This window comes from Culex quinquefasciatus, chromosome 2, assembly GCF_015732765.1.
Source record: "Culex quinquefasciatus strain JHB chromosome 2, VPISU_Cqui_1.0_pri_paternal, whole genome shotgun sequence".
NCBI lineage: Eukaryota > Metazoa > Arthropoda > Insecta > Diptera > Culicidae > Culex > Culex quinquefasciatus.
Genome location: NC_051862.1, coordinates 27,172,745 through 27,187,572, shown reverse-complemented (window position 1 = coordinate 27,187,572; position 14,828 = coordinate 27,172,745). Strand labels below are relative to the sequence as shown.

The window sequence follows — 14,828 nt, the reverse complement described above, 5'->3', positions numbered from 1 at the left end:
AATCGGAAAACGGAATGCATTTTCGGATTCTTTGGACAATTTTCCACTAGGAGAAGGTTAAATAAGTTTGTAAATAATAAATAATATGTGTTCTTGAAACACAATTTAAAAAAATCTCCAAATTTATAGACAAATTCAGTTGAACAAATTTCATGTAAAATGTGAAAACTTGTGTTTCGTGCTTCGAATTCAGTATAAAATGCAATATAAATCGATAATTTTATAAACAAAACTATTTTTAACAAATTTCAGGCAAAATTCCGACTTTTTAACAATTTCACCTAAAATTTAAATGTATTTTGTTAAAAAGCTTATAAACTTAGTTAACTTAATATAAACATTGATTTTTTTTCTTACAAACTATATCAGCTACTTTAGTGATGGTACATTTAACGTACAAATAAAGTTTGAACATCTTAAATATGATTTTAACAAGAAAAACTATGACTATCAAAGTCACCCCGGAATTAAAACCAAGATTTTTTAACGTAACTATTTTTCTAAACACTATTGAAAAAACTTTTTTTCCAAAATAGTGCATGGACTTTGTGTGGCCTACACAGAAAAAAAAAATCGGGTAAATTTACATCATTAATGATGTACCAAAAGTGCACGTCATTAATGATGTGAATTTACATCAATTTCATTGTAAATTTAAATGCCATCCAATGTAAGTGTGTAGAACAAAAAAATCTTCCAAAACGTGTAAATTTCCGATGAATTCGACGTAAATTTACCGAACTGAAATTTTTTTTTACCCCGTTGAATCTAGAATTCGATGTAATTTTCAAAAGCATTGTGATTTGTGTTGGTACGCATGCATGATTACATTTCTAAGTGCTTTGATACAACACAAATTGAAGCTTATGAGAATTGCATTGAAATTCTAAATTCAACGAGGTTTGAACTGATTTAATGTTTTTGTTGTTTATGCAATTATCTTTTTTTTGAGCTTATTTGAATTGAATTTAATTTTTTTAAATCATTTACATAAAACCAAGGGGTGCAAAAAAAACTTATTTATTTACTTACGATTTCATTTATAAAGTCATCGGTTGACCAAAGTTGAACTTATTAGGACGACCGTGAAGTTTGTGCCACCGACTTGTGTGCAAAAATGTTGATAGTTTTTATTTGGGTCTTTGGCTAACCGTTCGCGAAAGCTGACCGCATCGTTTTGTAGATCGAACGATGGAGTCGGTGATGGTTCATCCGTCCAGGTTGGACACGTTCCTACCGGCGTAGGTAGCCAAAACTCCTTGATTAGACGGCACTTTTGTGGCCAAATTCATGCCAGCGCCGTGAAATCTCACTGTCCACGATGAACAACGCAACGCAGCAACTTCGTTAAAAACGGGGATGGCCATGGGGATCAATAATCGGCAACGGGACGGTCACTCTTCTTCACTGTTGTTGCTGTTGTTCATGAACCCGCTACGTTCAAGATGTCGAGCACAACGGGATATTCCAAGTGAAGGTCGCTGGGTGCTGGTCAAGGTCGACGATGTTCGGCGGTTTGATGAAGATGTTCAGCTCTTGCGTGGTTGAGGATTCGTCTACGTCCATGAGCTGTTGAAAGGAGGAATGTTTAAAATGTCTGTGTAACGTTTTGTCCAAATCGGCTTACGTAGGATTTTCATTTGACACCGCACTGCTCGACCAACGGCAGAACCCAAAAATACCGGTTTGCTCTATTGGTTTGCGACCGGAACGTTCCAGCATTCGGGGCATTGTCGGAAGACGAGCTCAACATTGCTCGTGTCTGGTGTGCTGAGCATAGCCTTGTTGAACAGCTCAAGCCAAAAGGACCAGAAATCTTGACCACCAAAACTCCCTCACTCACGCAGTTATCATCCGATACGCCACACACAAATGATGCGACAATCGCAGAATGTACACCGAATGAGGTTCCTTGATCAAGACGCTCACGTGCTAAAGAAAAATAAAAATAAATGTTTGCAAATCTTAAATTAGTCACCTCTAGTAATCGGCTTAGAACTCTTCGAATGAAATAAAAAAACGAAAGAAAAATAACACTGACCAGTAAATTCAACCCATTTTTTATCAAGGATTAAAATTCTGCTTTTCCAAAACCCAAAATTTTATCAACGCAAACTTCAAACCAAAAGATTCATGACGTTTATGACCCTGTGGCTGAGCTTGTTATCAGTACAGTGAATTCGAGATCAAGGTACAGCATTGTAAGTGGTTTGAGTCATGGATGGAAATTAGGCCGTTTCTACACTGTAACGGAAATTTACACCTCGGACGAACTGACACTTTTTTGGAATTCTTTAATCATCATAAAAAAATAGAAAAAGTTGTTTACGCAATGTAGTATTTACCATAATCAAGCAACCAAAAAAATTCGGCTCAGATAAAAAAAGGAAAGTGTCAAATGTTAATTCTTGTATCTAAAACATTGTTATCAGGCCAATGTGGATTTGTAAACAATTAGTCTATCCTCCTCATGATGAATTAAACAAAACGATGTAAATGGGCCAAAGTAAGTTTGAAAACAGAGAATGTACCCTACTCACTCCTTAGGGGTTGTTCAAATATTACGTCCAGAGATTTTCGGGGTTTTTACATGGTATCACAACCCCCAGACCCTTCCCTCCCCCTATTCAAGGACATAATTTTTTGAATAAACCCTTATCACATCCACTGACACTCAATGTTTTAAAACTCTCATTGGCCCAATTATACTGCTTTGCTAGAAATTTAAAACTAGTCTGTTAACAAATTCACATTGACCCAATTACGTTGTTTTGCTTGAACTATCAAAGCTATTATATCAAAGAATTCAATTATTTCCCCATACCTCACATTCGTCAAAATTTTCATGTAAGAAAATTCCAGTATACTGGAATCAATCAATCAAAGTTAAATGTTTTGTTAAAACGACAGGTCGAACTAAAAAAATATATGGAAAAGTGAGAAATATGTTTTAATCAACTAAATTTTTGTTTCGAATGCAATTCACAATTCTCTTTGAGCGACCTATTTTTGAATACTTTTCTTGCAGTGTACTTTAAATTGTTTATTCCGAATTTCGCGTGTAAAGTGAGTTAAAAATGGAAAATATTTTCAGCCGAAGGGGTTCGTTCCTGATAGCGAAGGTAAACATGTCAAATAGGCCAAATGCTGCGAAGATAGGAGATTTTTTAATCGGTTTCTAAAAAATACAAATTAGGATGCTGAAGAAATGTGGACAAACAAGGGACTCACCTTGGGCAGCGGCAGCGGAATGAATAATCTTGGCGTATGGAGTCGTGATGTTGCAGAATACCCGCAGCCTAGCTCGCAGCAGCCCCAGCCAGTGACGGATTTGGGTAAACAACCCTAGAGCAGTATCGTTTAGAGTCACGGTTTAACGTATCAGACGGCCAGCTTCCGGACAAAACATGGGTCAACCCGGTGTGAATCGGTGAACAGAAACTTCACAGCAGAACTTCTACACAAGCGCTGGTTTGCAGATCCGGCTCCGGAATCGACACTGATTGGTCTTCAGGCAGGAATATCTCCCGAATCCTTTTTTGAAGAAGGATTCTTTCTCGTGCAGTGTCCAGCCCGTAGATTCTTCCGCGGACAACAAGGATCGACGGAATGTTTACATTAGAATACTGAATGCTACCTTGCGCCGTCCGGTAATGACGTATTTTAGGAGATTTTAGGTATGCGAAACTGGTTCTCTTTCTGCTTCTGTTTTGCGGATCACTAGATGATTTGTTCTCAGACGTTTACAAGAACACCAATCAGAAAGTCTTTCAGACAATTCACCATACGAATAGTAAGGCAATTACGATCTGCAAAGAGCTAACACCTTAAACAATTAGATTTGATAATAATTTTAGTTAGTTTGTACTTACCTCTCTTGTTGCGAACAATTAAGATGTCATTCCCAGTAAGCATCCCACTAAGACATCAGATTTTGAACAATAACAACAAAATTGAGCGTCAAACTCTTGCTTGACTTGCCCCCAAACACGAGCAAACTTGTTTGATTGTTTTGGTTTCAGCTGTCATCCGCAGTTCCAACCTCACGATTGAAATTTACAAGAATTTTAACGTTTTGTTTACGCAAAATTACATTAGATTCATATTTACATGCTTTTCCAGCATTCATTTTTTCCACAAATTGGCGAACAAATTTGCGTTTACATATGATTTGTTCATTACGTGTGTTTAGAATTTACATTATGGTCCTTTAAATGACATTTAACCGTTTACAATGGATTTCAATTTTAAATCAGGCATATTTACGTACGAAACACGGTTTACATGACCGGTAAAATTACACTTTTTTTCTGTGTACCCCAGTACATGTTTTAAAAATAATAATCTTGAGAAAAACCTTACCTGTTGGAAAATATTCTAAAAACAAATTGAAATCCTATTAAAGTCACCCCGGTTTACGGTACCTGATGAAAATGTACCAGAAACGGATGAATATCATCATCATTTTTTTCTGTGTAGTTTAAATTGTTTTGTTTGTATTTGTATTTCCTTATGATTTTAATGTTGTTCTGTCCCCTTAAAAACATTACACCAAGATAAGCTACCATTAATTTTGCCCGCGTTTTCATCGCTCCTGTCACCATGACGGGCTTAAACCTAGTTGCAAACTAGTTGCCATTGTTTGCAAAATCACTTTTTTTTCCTTCCCTGCTACCTTCTCGTTTCGTGGCTACCGTGGTTTTTTTTTCAGCGTCGTCACAATTCTACAAATTAACCTTAATGCCTAAGCAGCTTAGCGCATGACAGATTCGGCTCGTAATCCTGGGCTTTGGTAAAGCGCGGAGGCAAAAACTAAACTAGCCGCGAACATGATCGCTCAGACAGAAAGAACAATGAGTATGAAGAGGAAAAAAAGATGAAAGTGAAGGAAATTTGCGCTGTTTAACCTTCATCGTAACAAGGGATTTTTCGAAAAATGCTCTAAATTGTTGAAACAAAATTAGGTGAAAGTGCCATTCAAGGGTTAAGTGGTCGCCGAAAGCAACAAAAGTTTAATAGTTTGGCAAATGTTTTCCTCACGTCAATGCTTGTGTGTGGCCACGACGTCATCGAACCTTCTTGGTCAAAACTAAACTTAACTCTACATTGTAGTAGTTAGTACACAGCAAATGGGATGCAATTTCGAACCGACACCGCCGCAGCAAACATGACGACGATTAATAATTTCACACTTCATTTGGGAGGAAATTTTCGCCGAGCCGACTTCAACTTTTCCATCAATATCTCGGGCGTTGCGGAAGTTTGCCTTTTGTGTGTTGATGATTAAAAATAGGGAAATTGCAATTTGAGGCGCGATGTTTTCGAGAAGGAAGGTTTATGCCAGTTTCCGAGATTGGTTTTCACTTTCCACGTGTGTGTGTTGGCTTATTTTGTTATGGTTTATAAGCGAGCAATTTGCCGGCAATTTTCATAACATTTATTTTTATTTATTTCTTTTTTTTCATATGCACCCAACTCACTTATCTGCGCGACTAATGCAAAATCCGGCTTCATCGACACCGTCATCACCATCGATTCGGCCGACTTGTGCAAACAAAAATAACCCAACTAAAATTAATCACGCAATCGATACTAACACTACACACTAACAACAAATCGAAACATAAATCCACTGACCCAAAACCATCAGGCGGAAGTAACTGTAAGTTTTGTTTTCTTATTTAACCTCACTCCTAACCTGACATTTAGATTGGAAAATATGCCAACAAAAAAATGGTAACTTCTCGTTCCTTCTGGTCTCCCTCTTTTCCTGTGAACTCAGAATTTTTTATCTCTGCCCTCTCAGTATTTGTCATGTCTATCCACAGTAGATAATTACACAAATTGGAATGATTAGTTTTGTTCAGCATGCATGCCAAAAATGATACAGAAATCATATGGAAAATTGTTGTCAAAAAATCTATTTTAGCCTCTTGTTTTAACTATAGCTTGTTCTTATGTTTTTTTGTTTACTTTATATCTTTTATTTTTTTCTTATTTTTTTATTTCTTTTAATTTTAAAGCATTTCAAACAGTTTAAATACTATTTGAAGTTTGTTGATTTTTTTTAAACATGTAAAGCTAATCTACTAAACTCGATCTAGTAATTAACAATTTCACCGTGAGCTTAGGAGTTCAACTGTACGAAAATTTAAAAACATCCAATAATTAAAATGCATTGAAATAGACAAGATTTTCAAAAATAAATAAAAACGATTTAATATCACCGGAGGTGAAATAGAGCCTTTCTTACAAAATGATGAAACTCCGAGAAATATATTGGTGTAATTAATTTTTCAGAAAAATAATGATACCACTCAGTGAGAATTTTGCCTAAAGCTTCGAATCTTTTTAGGCTAAACCTCAAATGCCATTTTTTTTATTTCTGAGGTACATTATTTGTCGCAAAATATTTAAATTTAATTTAGAAAAACATATTGGATTGAAATTATAAGAAAAAAAAAATAAAGGGTACTCAGTCTTTATTGTTAGTCTATGATTAACTTAAAAAATATGTATCGCTATTGCACTTTGTCGATCTATTATGAGAAGCCAGAAAGAACACTTTCACGCGCAGCGTAAAACGCGCAAGCGTTGAAGTTTCGACTTAACGACTTGTCGAGCTTTCGAGCAAGAACGAGTCGGGACTTCGAATTTGATGTTCAGTATATGATTTTGTATAAATCCAAAAATTTTATAGGAAAAAAAAGGGTTAAAAATAAGACGAAAAACACTAAAATGGCTATATCTCTGGAAATACATTTTGGAAAAGCTTAAAATTTTGGGCCTGCGCTGTTTATGGCGCATGTTTTCGAATGGCTTTTTGTTTGAAACTGAATTCTTTTAATTTGATAGTGTTATCTGTAAAATAGTCCAAAAAATACCTCTAAAAATGGCTTTGACCACATTTGCTGGTCGAAAATTGTGAATCGAAAAAATGTTCGTCTCCGACTCCACGGCTACAGATCTGACTAATAAAATTGGTGGGTTTTACGAGCGGTTTTCCAGTGATGGAAGACACAAATTTTTAAGAGCGGATACAGACATCGCTCATGTATTTCAGAAAAAGAGCTCTCAAAAATCAGACTTTGAGTTCCGGGTTTCGGGCCAAAATTCAATCGAAAGTGCGCATTTAAACCTTCAATTTAGTAATAGGATTTTTTCCTGGGACGAATCCTCGCCGTGCACATTTTTTTTAAAATTTCTGAGAAAGCGTTTTTCCAAAAGCAAACCTTAAAACTTTCTTTTGTAAGAAAGGCAAAACCTTTGGTTTCGTCAAAGATCTCGTCACCTTTTGGCACAAAGTTGAATTGTGATAAAACAGTCCGAATTCGACTATTCGCAGTAGGGGAGTGTGGGGTAATTTGGACACCCTAAGGAAATTGCTCTGCCACGGGCTGTATGGATATTTTAAAGGAATGTGGATGACACCAGAGGATTATAGAGACCATATTCAGAGGTAAAGTGTAATTTATTTCGATAAATTTTGATGAAAACCCCATTTTTATCGCAAAAATTAAAAGGTGTCCAAAATACCCCCACATTTTTGTGTGGGGGTAATATGAACACCCCTATGGGGTAATTTGGACATACCTTGTGGGGTAATATGGACACCTTTTGTGGGGTAATTTGGATACATGTTGAAGAATAAGTTTAACATTTGATTTTTTGAGCATGTTTTTTATACTTCAACCTGGTTTTGTAATTGCTTTATATTTTGTAGTGTTTGTTTTGCTCACAATATTTCATCAAAGGTTTAAATAATGATTTTGTGATAGAACTATAATACAATAGGAAGAATTCTGAAATGATTTAAACATTGATTCTGGATTAGGCACAAGTATATTTTTTAGTGGTTAAGGTATTGTTTAGGTTTATATAAATCAATCTTTATATAGAACTAATTAACCTGAATCTATCCATTTTTTATTTTACGTTCTGTAGCCCTTCACATTTAAATATTATTGTTAACCAGCATAGAAATTAGAAATGTCAAAGAAATTCATTAAAAGCAATCAACATTAGAGTCTAATTCAACGCCAAATGTGCAGTTATCAGATTTTCATCCATTCGAATATTGGAATAAATTTATCTAAATTAAAAAATAGGGGTTTTGTGAAATGGCCTGGCCGTGTGGATCAATCGGACCGCGCACTGGACTCACAATCCAGAGGTCACCGGTTCGAATCCCGCGGCGGGCGCTCTAAAATTCTTTGTGTAAATATGGGTATTCGGCGCCGTCGCTCTGTGCCATACTTTCATACACTTAGGAGCCCAGGGCGGCGAAGTCCTTGTAGTTAAAAGGAAGACACTAGTGGTTGGTACTAGCAATGGTGGCCGACAGCTATAAAGTCAACTTCGTTTTTTTCGGTTTTGTGAAAGTTCTCATTGCTCACATTCCATTTTGAGTGTTTTGACATATAAAATCCCTCTAAATTTATCTAAGTCCCTTTAAAAACTCAACCAACCATGAAAGTTACTTTTTTCTGCCTGACAGGTAGACTTTCAGGTATGTCCAAATTACCCCACAAGCCATGTCCAAATTACCCCCATAGCATGTTCTATCATAAATTGCAATATTTTATGATAAAAATGGATAAAATGCACAATATTTATACGTAAACATCTCAGGCATAGTCCAAGCAACCCCCTTAAACAAGAATTGTCCACTTTTTTGCCATATAACCCCTGCAAAGCCTTATTTCCCAACCCTCAAATATTAGAACTTAAGGCAGTGCCTACCGGCCTTTGGAAACTTTTACATATTATACCAAAACTACTTAACCTATTCCAACTTTTTTGGTTTGTCCATACTCCTAGGCCATTACTAGTACTAGCCTTATCACTTAAATTGCTGTTTTCACTTTATATCCGAAGAAAACGTGATTTTTAAAGGGGTGTTCAAATTACCCCCACTGTCCATATTACCCCAAACTCCCCTATTGGTTTTCCAATGTTTGATTATGTGAAGTTTTCTCAAGAACTTCGGATAATCGAATTATGGCCATTTTTTGTTTAAACTTCATCCTCCCGATACGAGAATCAAACTAACGACCTCTGGATTAGAAACCCAGTACGCCGCAAATCGAAACTCATCCCCTACCGGTCAGTATTCCCAGTGAGCAGATTTACTCTTTGAAGGGACCTGACTTTGCCGAGCCAGACAGGAATTGGAACCCATCACCTTCCGCTCACAAGGCGTAACCCGTAACCTCACGGCCGCGGTAGCTCGGAATTTTTATATATTTTTTCTCGGTTTTAACATCTAATTTGAGTTTTGCGCCCCTAACTGATTTTTTTCATATTTCATTCCCGCCATTTTGGCCACCATCTTGGATTTATTACTTCCGATGTTTTTGATTGCAAGAATTACAGATTTTATCAAATAGAGTTCTGCAAAATCTAGACATCTAAATCATAAAATCATAAAATCATAAAATCATAAAATCATAAAATCATAAAATCATAAAATCATAAAATCATAAAATCATAAAATCATAAAATCATAAAATCATAAAATTATAAAATCATAAAATCATAAAATCATAAAATCATAAAATCATAAAATCATAAAATCATAAAATCATAAAATCATAAAATCATAAAATCATAAAAGCATAAAATCATAAAATCATAAAATCATAAAATCATAAAATCATAAAATCATAAAATTATAAAATCATAAAATCATAAAATCATAAAATCATAAAATCATTAAATCATAAAATCATAAAATCATAAAATCATAAAATCATAAAATCATAAAATCATAAAATCATAAAATCATAAAATCATAAAATCATAAAATCATAAAATCATAAAATCATAAAATCATAAAATCATAAAATCATAAAATCATAAAATCATAAAATCATAAAATCATAAAATCATAAAATCATAAAATCATAAAATCATAAAATCATAAAATCATAAAATCATAAAATTATAAAATCATAAAATCATAAAATCATAAAATCATAAAATCATAAAATCATAAAATCATAATCATAAAATCATAAAATCATAAAATCATAAAATCATAAAATCATAAAATCATAAAATCATAAAATCATAAAATCATAAAATCATAAAATCATAAAATCATAAAATCATAAAATCATAAAATCATAAAATCATAAAATCATAAAATCATAAAATCATTAAATCATTAAATCTTAAAAACATAAAATCATAAAATCATAAAATCATAAAATCATAAAATCATAAAATCATAAAATCATAAAATCATAAAATCATAAAATCATAAAATCATAAAATCATAAAATCATAAAATCATAAAATCATAAAATCATAAAATCATAAAATCATAAAATCATAAAATCATAAAATCATAAAATCATAAAATCATAAAATCATAAAATCATAAAATCATAAAATCATAAAATCATAAAATCATAAAATCATAAAATCATAAAATCATAAAATCATAAAATCATAAAATCATAAAATCATAAAATCATAAAATCATAAAATCATAAAATCATAAAATCATAAAATCATAAAATCATAAAATCATAAAATCATAAAATCATAAAATCATTAAATTATAAAATCATAAAATCATAAAATCATAAAATCATAAAATCATAAAATCATAAAATCATAAAATCATAAAATCATAAAAGCATAAAATCATAAAATCATAAAATCATAAAATCATAAAATCATAAAATCATAAAATCATAAAATCATAAAACCATAAAACCATAAAATCATAAAATCATAAAATCGAAAAACTGTTGTCAACACCATCCTGACTTCCAAAAATTTAATTTTCACTCCGTTTTCGGAAAATCTGTGTATGTCTGTGTCAAATTTCAGAGTTTGTATATGAATCACAAAATGTCTGGACACAACTTCAAAAGTCTGTGAAACACAGATAAATCTGTGTACCTGGCATCCCTGGACCGTAGATAGTAATATCTCAAAATTTCATGATGTTTGATACGTTGGAAGATCGGGTTTCCTCTTTATCCCGGAAGTGTCCCCTAGCGGCCATTTGTATCCGGTTTCGGAATGGCTTGGAAGGGTTTGAGAACAATAGCATGATTTTAGATGGACATATCATTTAATTGTTTAGAGTTTGATCTGCAACGTGATGGGGGTTCGTTGAAAATAGTCAAGTTGGCATTGTGGGAACCGGTTCCTGGATAACCGGAACAGGCCAGTGATACTCTAAAGTGGTTCTGAAAATCGTGTAGTATGTTTTTAGTAAGTTTATTAAATACTTTTTATTGAATATTTATCTTAAAACAAAATAAGCTTTTTGGGTTTTGTTTTTTTATAATAACTTTTAGGCCTTTTTAAGATTTTTGTTTTATTTTCTAAGAAATTTAAAAAAAATTGATTACAGCTATGATTTATTTTTTCAAACAATGCACTTGGATGGCAGTGCCAAGGAACACTCGAAATAAAAAAAACTTAACCGATTGTTCTAGCTTTGTTGGAAACATCAAAATCACACATGCACACATATACAACTATGTTGATATATACATCAAAAGTAGAGAAAAGTATTATTTTTCAATTTTCAATTCCGAGATATAAGTACAACGAAAGATTTCTGACTATATTTGCCTGATTGGTCTGCTCTAGATATCGAAAAAATGTCTGTCAGCTAGAAATCATTTAAAGCTCTATCAGTAATCATCCAGCATTCTTTCCTACCTACGGTCTGTTTGTCCAATTTGCAGCCGATACTCGTACCTATCAGTAATCTCGCTATCGTGATTATTATTATTCAAAAACCTCTGACTCATAGCGTTAACGTTCCGTCACCATCCCTTAGTTAAGTCATCGCATCAAACCGTTCTCCGTGCCCACATCACCCGAACTGATTATCTGATTACGCCCCGAGCCCAATTGAAGCAAGCCCGTCTAACCAAACCTAACTGTTGCTATTGCTTTTTCCTATCGTCCATTGCAGGTCGCCACCAAGATCATGAAGCAGATGATCGAGCAGTTCGCCGCGTACGACCTGTTCGGGCGGGACAACTACGAGTACTACGCCCGCGTGACCGGCCGCGTCCTGCGGGTCCAGGACGAGTGGATCTGCTCGTTCCGGTATCCGCCGCCGCCGCGGGGCAAAACGGCCCAGCAGAACTACGCGTGTAAGTTGTGGTGTGGTGGATTGTTGGCTTTTGGTTATGGGTTTTGCTTTTCGAAAATATTTATCGAGGTATTAGGGTTGAATGACCGGACGACGCTAACTTAGGCAAGAATACCTAAGGTTTATGATGTACAATAAACCTTGCTGGAAGTTTGTCGTCGTTTTTTTTTAGTTTTTGAGAGTGTTGGGTTTTGGTTGTAGTGAGTAATATTTTATCTTATTTTAGATGTTGATTTACTTTTTGTTGGTATTTTTAGCTATTTCTATTTTTGCATGTGTTTTTTAGCTACTAAATTGATCAAATAAATTATTCAAAAAAAAAAACAGTTTTTTCTTACTGAAACTGAAATTTAATCAAATGATCTTCACATTATCCTGAAAATGGAAATTTTTCGAGTAAAAATGATTGAAAATTAATATTTGATAAAATCTGGCTACAATGACATATTTTTTTAGAATAAAAATAACATAGTCGTGACAAAGAGAACAAGATTTTTTTTATTTATTTACATTTTTACTGTTAAAAAAACATTTTTTCTCACAGTGTGCATAATTTATTTTGCCGTTTGCGTTCCGCTTGAGATTATTTTTATCGTAAAAACGACTGGCTTGGTTTAAATTTTGGAAACATTAATATCTTAATCTTAAAATAACTTACTCACACAATCAAAACCCTTCCGAAATGAGAGTTTTAGAATAATTCACTAATGGTATATTAATTATATTGTTTCATTTCTTTTTATTTCTCCTTTATCCATTTTTTTTCTATCTCTTTCTCGTATATCTCATACATATATCTCTGCCACCACCACCTACTCACCACAAAATACCACCACCACAACCACCTTCAATTAATCGCATCGTGTTCGACCTTCGTGTGTGTGGACGACGCCCACCACCCTCTCTTCCTGCAGTAAAACTAGCACTAGAAACCGAGAAAACCTGGCTGCAGTGCGAGTGCGAACGATGGGGACTAAGTACGTTCGAATCCTTTGTTGCTTTACCACCACAACCTAGCGCACCTCCTCCGCCACCAAAATTGTCACCGGTAACACGGTGCCTCAGTGTAGTAGCTTGTAGCGTTTGAGTAGACTTTGTAGTTAACTGTATATTTAGTTTTATTTTGTTAAGTGTGCGAGTATTGTTTTAACTTTAGAGCAATTCTTTAGTTTTTCGCAAATATATCATATTTTTTGTTTGTTTTTAGTTAATCTCTGCTAATGCTTTCCTTAGCTCAAAAAAAAAAAAAAAAAACAAAAAAGCATTTTGTATCATTGGTTTGTTCATACAAGTCTCCAAACAAAATGTGTATCTTAAAAAAAGTTTCTATCCGATTTGATGTCTTCGGTAAAGTTGTAGATTTTGATCGAAACTCCTTTTTCTAAATAATAATGTTTTTTAAACAAAATCATGGACAAAAATTTGCAAATCACCTTCGAACATTTTTGGGTTCCATTGAACTCAACAACTCAAAACAGACAAGAAAGTAAAAATCTCGTGAGTCGATAAAAATGCTCAAAATGTAACAATAGTATTCTATGCAAAAAGTTGCAAAAAAAGTTTTTTTCAGCATGAGTTGGATAAATACAACGAGTGCTGAAAAAATAATGTTTAGCATCGAGTTGCTTACAACATTTTTTGCTACTCCGAAAATGCTTTTTGAGTGGAATTTTGTACAAAACAACAAATATTGAAAAATTTTACTTTTTGATACCAGTGCTGAAAAGATCAACTTTTTCGAACACAAAAAATTAAGATTTTTTAAAACTGTAAATGCTTATTAAAAAAAATAAATCAAAGTTACCTTTTTTTCATTCAGAATCAATTATTGGAAATAAAATTAAAGTTTTATTTTCAGCATGTGGGCATTCCACAGTGGTCCAGACCACAAATATTCGTGGAGTTTATAATATTTGTTTACATAGAAACATAAAATATGATAACAAAGTTAACATTTTGAACATTTAGCTCAATTTGAGTGCAGATTCAGCGGAAAAAATAACATGGATAACATTTTTAGTTTTCGTTTGGGTGGTACCATAAAATTTTACATAAAAAAAATAGTAATTTTCAAATAAAAAATCACAAATTTTAGGAAAAATAACTTTGGGATATTTGAAAATGAGGTGGTTCACGATTATGGTGTCTTTACAGGATTTTTTTTTTGAGATTGTTTTCTCTTATAGAAAGTTGTTGGCCAAGCCAAACAATTTTATTGATGACACCAAAATGTTATCTCACAATCTACGTTTCCTACGACTTATTTTATCAAAAGCATCAGAGAAAACCCCTTAAAAATCAGTGATGTTGAACGTAGCAATTCAGGGTTAGGTTGATGAAGAAATTGATGTTCTGAGCACTTTTTTCTATGTAAATTAAACATGTAAACCCAAAATACGACCAAAAATCGATATTTTGCACTTTGGCTCAATTCTGAGGGCAGATTCAGATTAACCCTCTAACGCCCAGGGCTATTTGCTTATCGTAAAAATAGTAAATGACTAAATTTTGGTACAATAATGCAGGAAATACTTTACTTTGACCCACAAACATCGAATTGGTGCAAAAAAGTTGAATTTGAAGTGGTGCACCAGAGCACCATCAGGAAGATGAGCAACTTTTTTATATGTCACAAAATCTCGTTTTCTTCAAATCTATTGGTTCAGTTGTTTGAAACTGCTTCGAAATGTGTTAAAAA

At 33.5% G+C, this 14,828-nt stretch overlaps 1 protein-coding gene across 6 annotated transcripts in view; it reads left to right on the top strand.

Moving 5' to 3' along the window:
- The window catches only part of LOC6049842 (unconventional myosin-IXAb), a 101,207-nt gene that overhangs the window by 66,194 nt on the left and 20,185 nt on the right, over positions 1 to 14,828 (top strand). For all 6 annotated transcript variants that reach the window (XM_038252091.1, XM_038252092.1, XM_038252087.1 and 3 more), the window contains exons 5-6: positions 11,948 to 12,131; positions 13,045 to 13,107. In XM_038252091.1, coding sequence (XP_038108019.1) covers positions 11,948 to 12,131; positions 13,045 to 13,107 — 247 coding nt within the window. The remainder of the gene's footprint in view (positions 1 to 11,947; positions 12,132 to 13,044; positions 13,108 to 14,828) is intronic.